Raw genomic sequence first — 15,966 nt, 5'->3', positions numbered from 1 at the left:
AAATTTGCTGACCTTGTTTCTATAAAGTGTAATTTGAAAACAGAGAAGCATCCATCTGGATGCTATGCTATTCCCAACTCCGGAAGCCATTCAAAACAGTTAATTTTTATTCATCCAAAGCTTTAGGTCCAAACGATTCCTGGCTTTTCTTTTTAACCTTCTGTAACTATTACAACAGTCTGGATGATTTGAACATCTAAGCAATCTATTAGCAGAGAAGCACTGTAATTTTAAGGTTGAGTCCCAAGGTTGGGGGCTAACAGGCATGTCTGGATCGTTTATTTATCATAAGATTTAAACTGTTATTGTTCAGCTGTGTTAGAAAGAAATAAATCTGAGAGTGCTCCATTTTCAAGGCAGTTCCAGGTAGCCGACATCAGCTTCTACTGATAGTATCCATTAGACTCATTTCAGTGGTAAATGAAGCAAAGAATGGAAACATTACAGACAGTTTTCTCTATTTAGAATAGGATTTTTCATCTAAAGATCATGATTTGCAGCGCTCTGAGATTTTATTGGTAAGCAGTTTTTAAAAACTTAAGTTACTTGAAAACTGCAGGAGGGGAATACTGTCTGTTTACTTTTCATGGTAATGTTTTAGTATAAACTGTATTCACTATTTGTAGTGTTTTATTGCCAGTGCTCCCAGTCTGGATTTTACTCCTTTGTATAGACAACTGCTCAGAACTGCTTGCGATGTGAAAAAGACAGGGAATAGATGAGGTGAGGGAAAACAGTTACCACATTGTGCAAAATAAACATTGAGTGGACATACTGAGTCAGGCCAAAAGTCTGTCTTTGTCAGAACACAAAGGTAACACCTAGGAAGGAGCAAAAGTGCAAAGCAAACATCAAAGGTGTACATTCCCAGCCTTAACTGCAGCTCAGTAACCTCCTGAGCTGTATGGATTTGATAGTGCTCAGAGGATTTCTCTTGCATGAAGTTGTCTAGTTTCCATTTGAATCAATATAAACATTTAGTCTAACAGCAAGGAGTTCCACAACTATACTATGCCTTGCTCAGAGGATTACTTGTAAAATTTACTTCTAACTTCCTGTTCTGTACTTCATTTTGTGCATTTTAGTTCTTGCACTGGGATATACCATACTGGAAATGATCCAATATGTATGGGTTTTGTATGTTTCCAAAGCAAGGAAGAGTCAAGTCACATTTGCATTTTAGTGAAAGTGTAATTATGAAAAGCATTCCTGACAGAAATAAAATTGATAGAGTAGCTTTATTTCTTACGGAGAAAGCATGTTCCACACTTCTGCCAGGAAACCAATCTTTACATTTATAACTGTCATAACTGTAATAAAGGATATATTATGTTTGTATTGAAAGGGTGAGAAAGGGCTTCTGGGTCATCCAGGAAAGCGAGGCAAAAGAGGCCTTCCAGGATCACAAGGTGACCAAGGACAAGCAGGAGACGCTGGACTGAAAGGACAGACTGTACGTAATCACAGCTGTTACAGAATTATAGAATCATTTAGGTTGGAAAGGACCTTTAAGATCATCAAGTCCAACCATTAACCCAGCACTGCCAAGCCCACCACTAAACTATGTCCCTGAGCACCACAGCTACACGTCTTAAATACCTCCAGGGACTCAACCACCTCTCTGGGCAGCCTGTTCCAATACTTGACAACCCTTCATATTAGGAAAGAAATTTTTCCTAATATCTAATCTAAAACTTCCCTGACACAACTTGAGGCCATTGCCTCTCATCTTCTCTCTTGTTACCTGGGAGGAGAGACCGAGACTGATACCCACCTCACTACAACCTCCTTTCAGGTAGTTGCAGAGAGTGATAAGGTCTCCCCTCAGCCTCCTCTTCTCCAGACTAAACACCCCCAGCTCCCTCAGCCGCTCCTCACAGGACTTGTGCTCCAGACCCTTCACCAGCTTCGTTGCCCTTCTCTGAACACACTCCAGCACCTCCATCCTTGTAGTCATCCTTGTAGTGAGGGGCCCAAATCTGAACACAATATTCAAGGTGTGACCTCACCAGTGCCGAGTACAGGGGCACTATCACCTCCCTGCTCCTGCTGGCCACACTATTCCTGATACAAGCCAGGATGCTGTTGGCCTTCTTGGCCACCTGGGCACACTGCCGGCTCATGCTGAGCCAGCCGCCAGCCAACACCCACGAGTCCTTCTCCACCGGGCAGCTCTCCAGCCACTCCTCCCCAAGCCTGTAGCATTGCCTGGGGTTGGTGTGACCCAAATGCAGGACCCAGCACTTGGCCTTGTTAAACCTCAAACAATTGGCCTTGACCTATCGATCCAGCCTGTCCAGATCCCTTGGGACAGTAGTCCAAGCATTACTAATGTGAAATAATAATAAAGATGCCTGCTGCTATTACAGGGAGAAGATGGAGATCAAGGTTTGATGGGTTTTCAAGGATTCCCAGGTCCAAAAGTATGTCCTCATTCTTTTCTATCAGATCTTAAGCCATTTACAGAGTGAGAGCATTAGGAAAGCATAGAATTAATCAGCTTTAACAATAACTTGTTCAAAATGTATCTGAACTGTTGGAACATTGTAGGTAGAACTGTGTACTGCATGTCCAAAGATGAATGTTCTGGGTCAATGCGCTTGGTATTTTCACTGTTACTCTCTTAGAAATGATCTTATTTCCACTGATTAAAAGAGATTGAAACAAGTGGATAGATAATGTTCACATTTGACTAAACCATTCCTTTGTGTTTTCAGGGCCCTGCAGGGGACATTGGCTTAGTTGGAATTCTGGGCCCGAAAGGTCCAACAGGCCAAGTTGTAAGTGTTTCACTCCATGAAAGAGATTGTCAGGATGGCTTGCAAGTGGCACATGTTTTAAATTTAGGGAATCATCTTTTTTTTATTAACAAGGTGGAACCCTTTAGCCAAACCTTTCTCTCTGAGACTGTGACTCCACTAGAAGCCCTTTGCCTGTACTGTGACACTGCTCTGGTTGCAACATGGGTACAGATACATAAGCAGAGCTGGGCTTTTTTTACTCTTGAAGTAAAAAAGCAAGCTCTGCTGACAAAGTGTGGCTCTCCTAGTATAATTTTATCTACACAAGTATCCTATTGCTGTCATATCTTTGTCTGTTGGGGTTGAACATTCTCTTTCTTCTTATTGGCAGCAAAGCTGGTTGTATAACTCTGTCCTACAGCAAAACAGAAAAGGGTCAAACTTCACCTGCAGTAAGACAGAGTGGTGCTCAGGCATTATCAATCAATAGGTAGTCTTTTTTTTAATAAATATTTTCTTTTTATCTGTAAAGTTACTAACTTGCATTAGGTCATTCTTCATGGCATCTTCTTCATGACAATCGACTTTGCTACTCGCCAAAAATGTGGAAGCATCTTTAGTATTTTGTAATATTGGGGAGTGTGCATCCAGCTTACAGCATCAAGTGAAAAAGGGGGAAAGGTTGCAGCATGAAAGGCCTTACTACAAATTGTCCTTCTTTTACTCCTGCTGTTGCCATCACAGAACTGAATTAGTTCAGTTAACTAGATGCAGAGCCGCAGCTCTAAGGGCCTGATATAATAGCTGCTGTCTTTTTCTAAACATTCCTATACAAGATAAACATTGGAAGTGAGCAGTTTGCTCTAAGTGAAATGGAACAGGAAATAACATTTTAGCAATACTTAGTGGCAGCCTTACAAGAGTACTTGTGGGCATTAGTACAGATCAAGATATACTTGATTGTAGCTAAATAAATATGTGGCCTTTGGTAATCAGAGTACTTAAGTTTCCACTGGGTTTACTGCATCAACTTTCTCAAAAAAGAATGTGTGGGGGCTTTCAAGCATAACTATTACTAATTACTAAAATAATTACCTTGCTGATTTTGTAGCAGGGTGCACTCAAAATTCAGAAAGAGAATATGACCATGGTCTTTTGGATATTTGCTAGGGCTGTGTGCTGAGCAACATTAAACCAGGACATGTCATGAGGATTTTCTTAATTCTGAAATCATGGTGGACTAATAAATTCTTTACTTGTTTACAGGGATATATTGGCCCTGTTGGTCAAGAAGGCCTAACAGGCCCAACTGGCAGGCCTGTAAGTTTCCCTTCTCCTTTGCATTATTTGATTATTTCACTAACCTTATTTTTAGTAATCTGACTGCAACTGGCAACCTTCTCACTTTTCCGTTTGCAAACAGCAGCTAGCAGGACCAACTTCATATTATACCACACGGGTGAGATAACATATGTGACACCAGCATCTGTGATACAAACAAGAAAAAAAAATAGACAAAAAACAGTGATAAAAGAGTAATTTCAATAGCCTTCTAGGTACAGTGTACAGAGGGCATATCTACAGGGGCAGCGGATGAGTCAAGGTATAAAACAACTCATAGTTACTACCACCTGGATGTTCTTTGTCAGCCTTAGGTTGGAGACATATCTAGAGAGTACCCACACTTAGTTTCAATGTAGTTTATTTTTTGTGTTGATTGGGCTAAACTGCCCAGAGTGTCCCTCTGGACATGCTGGGAGTGCCCACAAGGCCTTGTTGTGGTGTTCTAGGTGCTGGTGAGGTCCCTGTTACAGCTCAAACATCATCTTGGCCTTTCTGATGACCTTCAATGCTTCCCGGTTTCCCTGCAGTGGGGGAACTCTGCTTCTATCCCTGTTCCATCCCTTGTTGCACTCCCAGTGCCAGAAATAGAGCAATGTTCTGCAAGGGCAGCCTCTGGCTCATATCTGCAGACTACCCAGCCATGTAAGGTAGTTTTAGAAGCTCTTTGTACCACCCAGGTTCCTCTGTCTAAACACAAGACTTTAGAGTGAATGAGAATGTCTAAAAATTGAAAAAATAATCATTAAAGTAACAGGAATATACAATAAGAGTAGTGAATACAAATATTTACAAGGGAAAAAGAAAGGAGAAGGGAAATGCTTCTTCTATAATTAGGTTATTCTTTCCACCTGTTAGGAAAAAGACAGCACTTTCAAGTCTTGCTGCATTCTTTTCAATCCCACTCAGGAGGAAGACTTCACAGTTGCATATACGTGAAGGCTTTTAATAGACTTCATATTGAATGTAATAGTTTGCCATTAGCATTAAGAAAGCATTACAGCTGAAGATCACTTCTATGTGTTATGAAATGCTGTCATCAAGATGCAAAATTCTTCCAGAGGCGAACTGTAAGATTGTTACTGCCTTCAGAAACACAGTTTAGTTGCAAAACTAGCTAAAGTGCCAGAGAGACAGAAAAACGGTGTCTAATCTGACTGTAAGAAGAGAACTAATGGGGTAATAAAAGCAGATATGTAACCAATGGATTTCTTTAGTGATGGAGAGTACCGAGTTTTGTTCTCAAATCTTAAGATGGTGAAGCACTGACCTATTACTGTGGATCAAATTGTAGGGAGTACAGTAGGGAGAACACTGAGAGTTAAAATTACTGAGAAAAAACATATTTACAATCTGAAGAAAGCAATCAGTTTTCCACATAAGGAATTACAAGATGTTTTCAAGTAACTTATTCTTCTAATAGTACAGAAAAATTAAAGCCCCAGAGTTGTAAATACTTCTGCAATGAGACTGGACTTTTCATGTGAGCAGTATAACTTTTGTGGATATTAATTTGCTTATTTCAGTCTTGGCAGATAGAAAGCATGCTGGATTAACAGCTTCTCTTTCTTACAGGGACCGAGAGGTGAAAAGGGCATAAGGGGTGAAATGGTAAGATGAAACAACTTCCATGCTTTCATTTTTTTGGCTGTGTAAAAAGTATTCCTGTGTTACTCTGAATGTACTCTTGCATGCTCTGAATGTTGTGCTCCTGGAGAGCGCTGGCCAAGAAAGCTGGTAGCATGAGTCAAAAATCTGACCTTTTCTTATTCATGTTGACTTATGTAGATCTACCCAGCGAGCACATGCTGTTGGGCAGTACAGCCCCATGTCGTTTAGCAGTCACATACTTCAAATGTGTCCTAGTTCAGATCTAAAAGAAAAATCCTTTGTCACATAGTTGTCAGTGCTCCAGTGCCTCACAACACAGCACAGCATGAATACACATGTTCATACATCTATATCATCTTACCTAGAGATGGAGAAGTTCAGGTGAAGCGTAGAGCTGAGGATGGGTGTCCATGCAACATATGCCAGCTGTAGTAGTGCTAGGCAGCAGTGATAGGTTATCAATTTGCTCTCTCATTTTTCAGTAAGACTATTACATTGGGTTTTTTACATTAATAAATGTTGGATTTTATTTTAAAAAATGTGTTAGAGCTAGTAAAGTCTCCAGTTAATAATGGCTATGTGAAAAGCCAGTGTCAATTTATCATATTGACAGCAAATATGAATAGCGATACATATGACATTACTTTATATGACAGGCTTATAATGACAGGTTCCTTTTCCAGTAACTGGCCAATGCGATCTTGTTCCCGTTGCTCTTACCCTGCCTTTGATCCCACCTCACTTAAAATAATGTAGTTTCTCTTGTCTTATTACAGTTTGCTTTTAGCAGCCACCTCTGTGCAATTCCAACCTAACTGCCTTATAAAAGTTTTGAAAAATAAATCAGAAATATAAAAAATTGCTTAAAGAATTAAGGCTTGGAACTAAGCTTGTTGTACACGTCTTGGGGAACTTTCCTCTTTGATTCTAATCCTCCTGAGGCCGTTTGTATCTCAGTAAGAGGAAACTAGGTTCTTAATTTGTGCTGCTATTAACCATCTTAACTGTCTTTTTCTCCTGTTTGTTCATAAGAATTGCTGTGACAATATAGAGCTAAAAATGCTGACACTTAAAAAATAATAAAAACCATCCACAACAGTAACAAGAAACACTGGTTTCCATTATTGGTGCTGCTGTTTAAGAAGTTATTTCCTAAATAAGTTCTTGAATTTATCAAGATGAATTGACCTCCTGAGACTGTCTTCAGAAGAATGTTTAATTTTAACTCATACCCAGTGGCATTAGTTTATATTATGTAGCCAAGAAAAGGATTTATTTCCAACTGTTTTCAGAAACAAAGGAGAAAAAATTTTTTTCATCCAACTGTGTATTCCCAGCTTGAATTTATACCTTTAAAATTGATATTGGCATTCTTCCTAGAATCACAAAAATTTTAACTTTTTTGTAGCAGTCCAAGTTCTAGTTACCATTTTTATTCTGTCAGGGATACAGTATTCATTACTAGAAAGTAACATCCTTTTATCCCCTGAAAAACATGGAATCTAAAATCATATCTCGTTGTTGAGTCAGTGGTGAACTGAAGGTCAGGTCCCGTAGGCTGTATCTGGAGAAAAAATGAAAGAGTCAGAAACAAGTTTGTTGAAATATTTTAATGAAAATTATTTTTCAATTCAAAATATTCATATCACTGATTGAAATGTTTAAAAAAGCATGGAATACATTTTGGAATATTGTTTGAGTTATGACATTTCCAGAAGTGTTTTCATTTTCTTAATATTTTTTTTATTTCATGACATGTCACATAATTAATTTTAATATAGAGTCATAGGATAATCCAGAGTGTAACGGATCTCAAGACATTTCTAGACTAAACTCCTGTTTAAAAAAGGGTCAGCTCTGAGATCAGATCAAGTTGCTCAGGGCTTTATTGAGCCAGGTCTTGAAAAATTCCAGGGATGGAGGCTGGATAATTAATCTCTCTGAGCAATGTGTTCCAGTGCCTGACTGTCCTCAAGGTGAAAAAAAGATGCGATATGATACGATAAGGCATAATCTGTAATTTTCTATTATCTTTTATCTTAGATTTCTAGTCATGAATGGCAGCTACACTGTATGGTGTATCAGACTATGATGTTGTCAGGCTTTACCCATTCTGAAATACAGTGACATAACATCAAAATGACAGAAGTGGTTAGGGAAAGCTTAGCATTAATCACTTTTGTTAAAAATACTTTCTGTTTCTTGGAAAATTTCAAGAGTCATGGAAAATACGGAAGTCCTTGGGATTGCTCATGTTTTCAAAGTTAAGCATATGTATCATTGCATGTAAAATCAAGGCCTTACAGTATTAGAAAAAGATTGGAGTTTTGGCCTTTGAACTTCTGTACTAGCAATCAAAATGGGTGATTAAAGTATTAAAGAGCACACTAAAACTAACTGTTCTATTCTCTGTTTTTGTTGTTATGAACTGGAATTATACTTTTCTTACTTAAATTTGAATGTGATCAAAGGGTAAAGTAAGTAGATTTGTAAAGGTAATCCTGTACATTCCAGTAAAACAGTTAGCAATTAACTTAATCCATGAGAAGTGCAATTTAACCTTATGTGGCTGCTCTACAACAGAAAGAAAGAACATTTGTAACATCTCTACAGGATTTTCAACATGCTCTGTGCAGTCTTGTTATGTTTTAAAGGCTTGTGAAGGTAATTGATATAGCCCTGTGAAGTCTTAATGAATTTAAGAAATATAATATCCCCAAAAGTAGTTAACTATATTTAACAAATAGCATTCAATATTTAGGTTTTTTCACATCGGTTTTATTGGCAAGGTGACAGTGAATCAAGACAAATCACATTCCTCTTTTGCAAAATACCTTAAATTCATTGTAACAGTGCAGTTTTTTATTTTTTTAAATCTCTATCTCAGAAACCACTATAAATTTGAACTGTTCTCGTCCCAAGACTTTTGGAGTCTTAAAATTGTGACACATGCCAAGAGCGTAGAATATTAACCGAAGCACTCAGTCATCTGAAAAATCCACTGGAATGTCTAAATCTCAGTACCCAGAACAAGGACATCTATTCATCAGAGAGCAGTGATTCCTTAGAGACAAACTGTTGAAGGCTCTGTGCCTTGCCTTGGCTTGGTATTTGCATAATCAAGTCCTGACCCAAGATAAACAAGTACATCCTTACACTGTCAGATTCATTCCTCGAGTTTCTTTTTCACACTTTCTCTTTCATTTTATAATAAACATACTTCACCAAGCATGATCATATAGTTCAGTAATATATTCACATGGGATCTTGCAGCAGTCTAACAGCACCTGAGTTGCTGATCTGATTAATGAAATGCGGAGGTCAGCCTTCTCAGCTGGCATACAACAGTGTAGCTCTGTGAAACCCAGCTGATCTGCAACAGCTGAGGGACCACCCCAAAATAGTGAATATCACCTCTGCAGACTCATGTCTCATCAGTTTTGTAATAATGAATAGCAACAATAATATTTGATGCCTATTTAATAGTAATAGGATTTCAAAGAAAATTTTGAGCTGGGCAATAATCACACTCAGAAGAATGAAGGGAAGCTTGCCACAGAACCCACAGGGTTTGCTATACTATTGTATCCGCTGAAATGACTTATTCTTTGATTTCCATTTTCCGACATCAATAATTAATTTCTTTACAAAATATCAGTAAATATTTACTTAAAAGATGGCTTTGAGTCCCTTCTAGAAGTACAAGTGGATGAAATGTAAATAGGTCGGGATGCATCAGTTGAAAAGTTGACAATATTTACAGCTTGTGCCATTGAAGTCTTCTTAGTTAAGTATCAGAAGACCATCTCCCTGAACACCCAGAAATTGCTTCAATTCTAATTCTCCAAAGAACATTTGTAAAACACGGGTCTCAGTCTCAAAAGTAATTTGCTGTCCCTCAATGTAGCCTTGTTGGTATAGATCTGGTGCTAGGAATTACGTGATGGCCCTGACTTTTCGCACCCTTCACGATCCAGCACCTGAGCCCCTCTGACATGGCCAGAGCAGGTGATGTGCAGGCACACTTAGCCTGTGCAGCTCTGGAGGTCATTGTGTAACCCCTGACAGATGCACTCCCCAGTAGCTACCATGTGCTCTGCCTTAACGAATATGTCTAGAGATAGTATGAAATGCAACTGGTATTCTCCTAAAAATTGACAAATTTGGAGCCTCAGTGACTTAGGTACTAAATCACTCCTATCTGCTTTAGGAACCTTTTTTTTTAAATATACATGAATCAATGTAAGATTGAATCTGGCCTTTCTTTAACCATTTCCAGCTGCCCTTGCTGGTGGCACCTTGAAGCACAGCCCTAGTTCAGCAGCTGTAGTATTCAGTGACACTCACGCAGATCTTGCTATGAAATCTTACAGCACGAATACTTCTTACTACTATATTAAGTGATTTACAACTTAATACCTCTTTGACTACGCCAGTTTCGCAATATTTGTCAGCATGACCACGTCAGATAAGACTGTCTCTCTTTTGGCAGAGACTTAGTACTAGCGTGACCATACTGGTGTAAGAGGGCTTTTTCTGGAACAGCTTATTGTGCTCAAATAATTGGTACAAGCAGCACTGGCTAAGGAGTGTTTTGCTTAAATTAGCTCAGTTATGTTAAAAGGTTTTACTAATACGTGGTGCAAGTCTGGCCTACGCCTTTCATTCCTCCTTCTCTTTTGCTCGTGTTAAGGCACTGCCACCTATTCTTTTCCTTGTCATTGTTCTTGCTGTTGTTTATGTTACAGCAGCTCCTAGAGGCTTTGAGTGTATAGTGACTGATGAAGAGAATCTGACAAAAACAAGTATCACTGTATATTAATAAATATTCATAATCATTCCATCTTAATGTGAATAGTTGCTCAAAGGAAGGATAATTCAGATTGTTTTTGAGAGGGTCAATGACTGACCCTAAGGCAAGCCTAAAACTTAAATCTAAGACTATGTGCATTGTAAGTACTATAAGCTAGGGAAAAGCAGCTGTTCCTTCTCCTCTCCACTGCATTGTCCTAAATACTAAAATGATGCCACGTATGATGAGATAAGGGCATAACTTCTTGAGTATGAAGAAAGCCTGCAAAATCACTATTTAACAATGAACACAGTGTGTTCTGGCTGAAAAACTGACACTGCTAATAAATGGAGCTAATAAATGCCTAGCAGATACTCATGGAGTAAAGCACATGAGTTGGTCTTTTACAACTACCCATAACATTATTTATAATGCTTTTATGATCACTCATCCCTTGTAGTACATGTATTGGCAACATGCATATAATGCTGCCACGATGTATAGGACATTATGTATTAGTACTTTGTATGTCTTCTAATGTTCCTTTAATATCAAAAGTAATTGGTTAAAAAAAGTAACCAGATGACCCAGCAATTCTAACAGGAATATTCACATGTTAACAGAATATGGTACTTTAGTAATTAATAACGTACAGCTTTACCAAAAACAGTATCACATCATCTTTATTGTACGCGTTGTGACATTTTGTGATTTAAAAAAAAATACATAAATATAAATGCTGAGAGGTTCATCTATAACTGTTGTGGTTTATCTCCATTTCTTCTAGGGCCCTCAGGGACCTCAGGGCCAGCCAGGGCCACCTGTAAGTGCATAAAAAACCATGCCTATATTTTTCTGTTGTGATTGCATTATATAAACACGTGAAGCACCTAATATCTGGTTTCTTCCATTTTCCAGGGCCCTCCTGGACCACCAGGACCAAGAGTAAGTTCTATAACAACCCTAACCTACAGTACAGTCTTTTTTTGAAAGTGAAGCTGGCAGGATCCTCTTGAAATGCATTGATTGTTCCGTCACTGCACATAAACTGCAAATTAATTTTTCTATAGCTTCCATCACTACAGTAACGTATTTTTGAAGCTTCCATCTAACACTATCAGTTCTGTTCTGTCATGTTGTTGAGCCCTCAACAGGCAACGCTCGTGGACATGCTCATACTTTTGACGTAGATTAGCTCCATCACACTCTAAAAGGTTTATCTGCTGTTTTCTGGCCCAGATGTTCTCCCTGTATATATACACACACAGATTTAGTTTGTTAAGGGATTGTGCCAGTTAGGACAGGCTCAGTATCTGAGGTGTCTTAAAGCTGTAATGATATATGTAATCCAAGAACAAATTGCAAGAACTAGATGTTTGTGTGAGTGACTTAATTCTTAAAAAATAAACAAACCTGTTGTCTGGGTTTGGTATATATGTCACACAAAGTGCAGAGAATGAAGATGCGCAAGAAACAGGCTTCCTCCTTTGGAGGCTAGTTTGTCAGTCTTGGTTGTTGTTCACACATCATGAAGACTACTTTGATCTGTCAGCTGCTGATGGCTGATTGAGATATTCTTTGTGTGCTTCTCTGTAAAGCCTTTTCACACTTACCTGGATTGGTTTTCTTAAGTATATCTATTAAATGGCCAGGAGGAATAAGTTGGGATGTTAGTCTGTAACAACTATTATAGTATTTTTTTTTCCAGGTTCCAGGAGTATGATCGTTAAATTGGGTATGGGGTTGCTAATAAAAATCAAATATGCTTTTTCTGTATGCATGCTTGCATTCTTTGGAAATGGGAGGATCCTATTTTAAAAGTAAGTTTTTACAATTAATTATTGTCTCAAATGACAAAATAATGGAGCTATCGTGTATGTTGTTACAGTGCTTAAAGAATTTACCACCTGCATTTTACAATATTCCTGTTCATCATTCTATATTCTGAAATATATTTTTTTCAGAAACAAGTGGACATCAATGCTGCTGTTCAAGCTTTGATCGAGTCAAATGCTGCACTGCAGATGGAGGTAATATATTTCAATGTATTTACATTGTCATACAGGGTATGCTATTATAATTCTACTTCTTGAGAACAGAATAGGGCTTCTTTACAAAGACTTAAAGTGAATCATAGATAGCAACTAATTACTGTAGAATATAATTAAACATGCCAGGATTTATAAGATACAATTGAAACAAAGTTAAGAGAAACAGCAGCATTTCTATCTTTTTGTCATGATTGGCAGTAATGGAAATTTATCGACTACCACACATAGCAGACTGTATCTGTTCAGCCACAGATAATGATCATGGCACTTAGGCCTTGATCCAAAAAATACCAACATACATGCAAGTGTGTGGTCCCGCTGATTGCAAGAAAATTCCTTACATGGGCAAAGTCAAATACATTTGCGTATATTTTCTAGGTTAAGTCTGTAAGAGTAGATTTCACTGTTCAAAATCTGAAACTGCTAAGTATACTTTAAAAATGCATTAATTTTTTTCTTTTTTCTTTTTCCCTGTATGTCAACATGTCATAACGATGCATTTGCATGATCTTAACCTGCCTGTAACTTCACTGCTCTGATAATTTTAATAAAACGTACTAATTTGTTTATTGGAATGTTATTCTCACCCTGTTTTCTATGCCTGATTGCACGCATTATAAATACTTTGCTTCTGTCTGGCTATTCAATGGCCATTTGACTTTTACTGCATACACTGTTGTTGTGATACTTCTTTGTGGTAACGCATTTGCTAATGGCCCTTGGCAGAAATACCAGAATACTGAAGTAACTTTCCTAGATCACAGTACAGAGATATTCAAAACACTGCACTACCTTAGCAATTTACTGCACAGTATCAAGAACCCCCTTGGCACACGGGATAACCCAGCACGCATCTGCAGGGATTTGCTTAACTGTGAACGTAAAGTGGCCGATGGTAAGTGCCCACTTTCATTAAAGCTTGAACACAGCTAGGCTTTGAAATGTGTTGCTTCCAAATGTTACTTTCAACATCAAAATCCTATTGTGTAGATTTTATTATTTTATTCCGTTGCAGTGTGCCTGTCACAGCTATCTTCATTTTATCCTTATTTAATATAAGATTTCTGAATTTTAAAGATGAAAGTATGTAGCTATTTAATGTCATACAGATTAGACACAGATTATATATATAAAGTAAACAAAAGTGTCCAGAAAATTTGACACCGAATCCAATCTTGTGATTAAAAGTTTCCCAAGTATTTATAGCTAATCTGCAATGAATTTTGTGCGGATCAGTTTCTAGATTCCTAACGAGAAAATTGTATACCATGCACTCCCGCTGTCAGGTACATTGACAGTTGTTGTATCCCAGAAGATCCTGAATCAATATTTCAAATCAAAAGTAATTATTCAAAGCTGTAATGTCAATACTGTGACATAATTCAGTTTCTGAGGGGCTAATAAAATAACAAATACCTGTAAATATCCCTATTATCAAGTATTAGCCTTAACAAGCTGAGGAGGAAATGGGAAATGAAGTTAGAGGTTACAGGGATATCCCTGTTCTGTAGCACATATAATGACAGATCAATTCTTTAAGACTCTGGTAGAGATGAGCCTAACCCTTGTTAGAATTGTGCTCTCCTAAACCAGCCTCAGTCCCTTAGGGCCACGGAGGTCACCGACACAGACATCCGCTTCAGGGGATTACACACACCCATATAAATTGTAGAGCACAGGCTCACCCATATTTAACCATAAATTAAGGAAAGTTAAATTCTGGTATACTTTGTGTGTGTCCTATTTCTTTTACTGGGCCAAATCCCATGGATTCACAATGGCAAATACTCCTTATTACCATCACTGGGGTACATCATTTAGAAGTGTCTGATGGGAGAAAGATAGTGGGGGAAAAAAGGATCTTCAAGATGCTGTGAGAGCAAGAGAATTTAGATTGATGTTTACATCCTGAATATATTCTCTGTATAAAGCCCAGCCCCAATTAAAGAAGTTACACTTTAATACAGAAAGAGCAGACTGGAAATACCGTTTGTTCTCACTATTTAGCTGTAGAAAGAGAAAACATTTTTGAAACTATGACAGTATTCAGAAGTCATTGTATATGTGACCAGAGTTGAATGGTTATGATAATTTTGCTCAGTATCTGTTCCTAGTAGGATTATAACAGTGAAAAGACTTTCATGCTCCTTTTTATTCATTTCCTAGTGAAGCTATGGTGATAATATATCTAATACTTGCCAAAAAGTAGGAATATTTTAGCAAATTGTTTAGTAACAATTATTTTTGTTTTATTTTCCATCTTGTATTATATACTAATAGGAAAATACTGGATTGACCCAAATATTGGATGTCCTTCTGATGCCATTGAAGTTTTCTGCAACTTCACTGCAGGTGGTCAGACATGTTTAACGCCGCTGTCAGTGACAAAGGTATGCATTGCTTCCGGAGAGACTGTATCTGTGCTGGAACTCTGAACACATGAATGCTTATTTACTTAACTCATGAAAAGATGTTATATTGTTTTAACGTGTGTCTTTGCAGAGGGACGCATGTTATGTTCTGTTACAGAAGTTACAGATTTTCTGGAGACAATATATGTTAGTATAACTCCCACTTCGTTAATTTACTTACCTTCCATGCCGATAGAGTTATTTTGTTTTGCTTTATACTTTTCTATACAAGGCATAAAAATAAGCCTGAAATGCTTCTAAGCTACATTAGTAACTCATCACTCAGGGCAGCTGAGTGCCCTGCATTGAGAAATGCAATCCCTCATTGCGATGGGAAGGATGAAAATTATGACTACTTTTCAACACTTAGCTACTTTTAAGTGCCATTAGGCAGAGACTGGTTTCCTTTATACCATTAGTCTATGCTCCTCTTTACATGTAGTCCTTAAACCCTTGGGAATAGAAATTTTGTATTTGTGGAGTTTTGCATATACACTGTAGTCATGGAAGAGCATCAGAAATACCACAAAGTTCCCACACGCGTTCCTACATTTAGAAGACCCCTCAAACCCCTCAATATGACCTAGTCTTGGAGAAATTCTTGTTGAGTAATGAGTAACTATATTTTCTGTCTAAAATCAAAGTATGCTTATGAAATTTTGGATTTTAGTGGATTGTAGGTATTGCCAGAACCTGTGGTCTAAGAAGACTAAACAGCAGAATGATGTAGCTGCAGTTAAAACACTGCTGCTGATAATATCTTTGGTTGAATGACAAAATAATTTGCTTCAGTTTCTTTATTTAAAAAATGTTTTCTGCCCAGCTGTGTTTCAACAAGGTTGTAAGCATTAGCAAATGTTTATATTTAAGCTTTGAAAACGTCCTGTTTATAATAATCACCATAACAGAAGCTAACAGCTCTCCTGAAAAATACAAATGGCGCTCTTTGGCATTGATCCCAATGTACAAACATGTATACGTGCTCCCGTGCCTGAACACCACACATGTACGTGCGTTCA

At 37.8% G+C, this 15,966-nt stretch overlaps 1 protein-coding gene across 2 annotated transcripts in view; it reads left to right on the top strand.

The window, feature by feature from the left end:
- The window catches only part of COL24A1 (collagen type XXIV alpha 1 chain), a 149,750-nt gene that overhangs the window by 130,363 nt on the left and 3,421 nt on the right, over positions 1-15,966 (top strand). For both annotated transcript variants that reach the window (XM_075098056.1, XM_075098055.1), the window contains exons 49-58: positions 1,346-1,453; positions 2,370-2,423; positions 2,718-2,780; positions 4,008-4,061; positions 5,658-5,693; positions 11,273-11,308; positions 11,404-11,430; positions 12,450-12,515; positions 13,263-13,431; positions 14,817-14,926. In XM_075098056.1, the coding sequence (XP_074954157.1) occupies positions 1,346-1,453; positions 2,370-2,423; positions 2,718-2,780; positions 4,008-4,061; positions 5,658-5,693; positions 11,273-11,308; positions 11,404-11,430; positions 12,450-12,515; positions 13,263-13,431; positions 14,817-14,926 (723 nt within the window). The remainder of the gene's footprint in view (positions 1-1,345; positions 1,454-2,369; positions 2,424-2,717; positions 2,781-4,007; positions 4,062-5,657; positions 5,694-11,272; positions 11,309-11,403; positions 11,431-12,449; positions 12,516-13,262; positions 13,432-14,816; positions 14,927-15,966) is intronic.

Source organism: Phalacrocorax aristotelis, chromosome 6 (assembly GCF_949628215.1).
Source record: "Phalacrocorax aristotelis chromosome 6, bGulAri2.1, whole genome shotgun sequence".
NCBI lineage: Eukaryota > Metazoa > Chordata > Aves > Suliformes > Phalacrocoracidae > Phalacrocorax > Phalacrocorax aristotelis.
The sequence above is the reverse complement of the archived record's forward strand: the minus strand, read 5'-3'. Positions and strand labels throughout refer to the sequence as shown.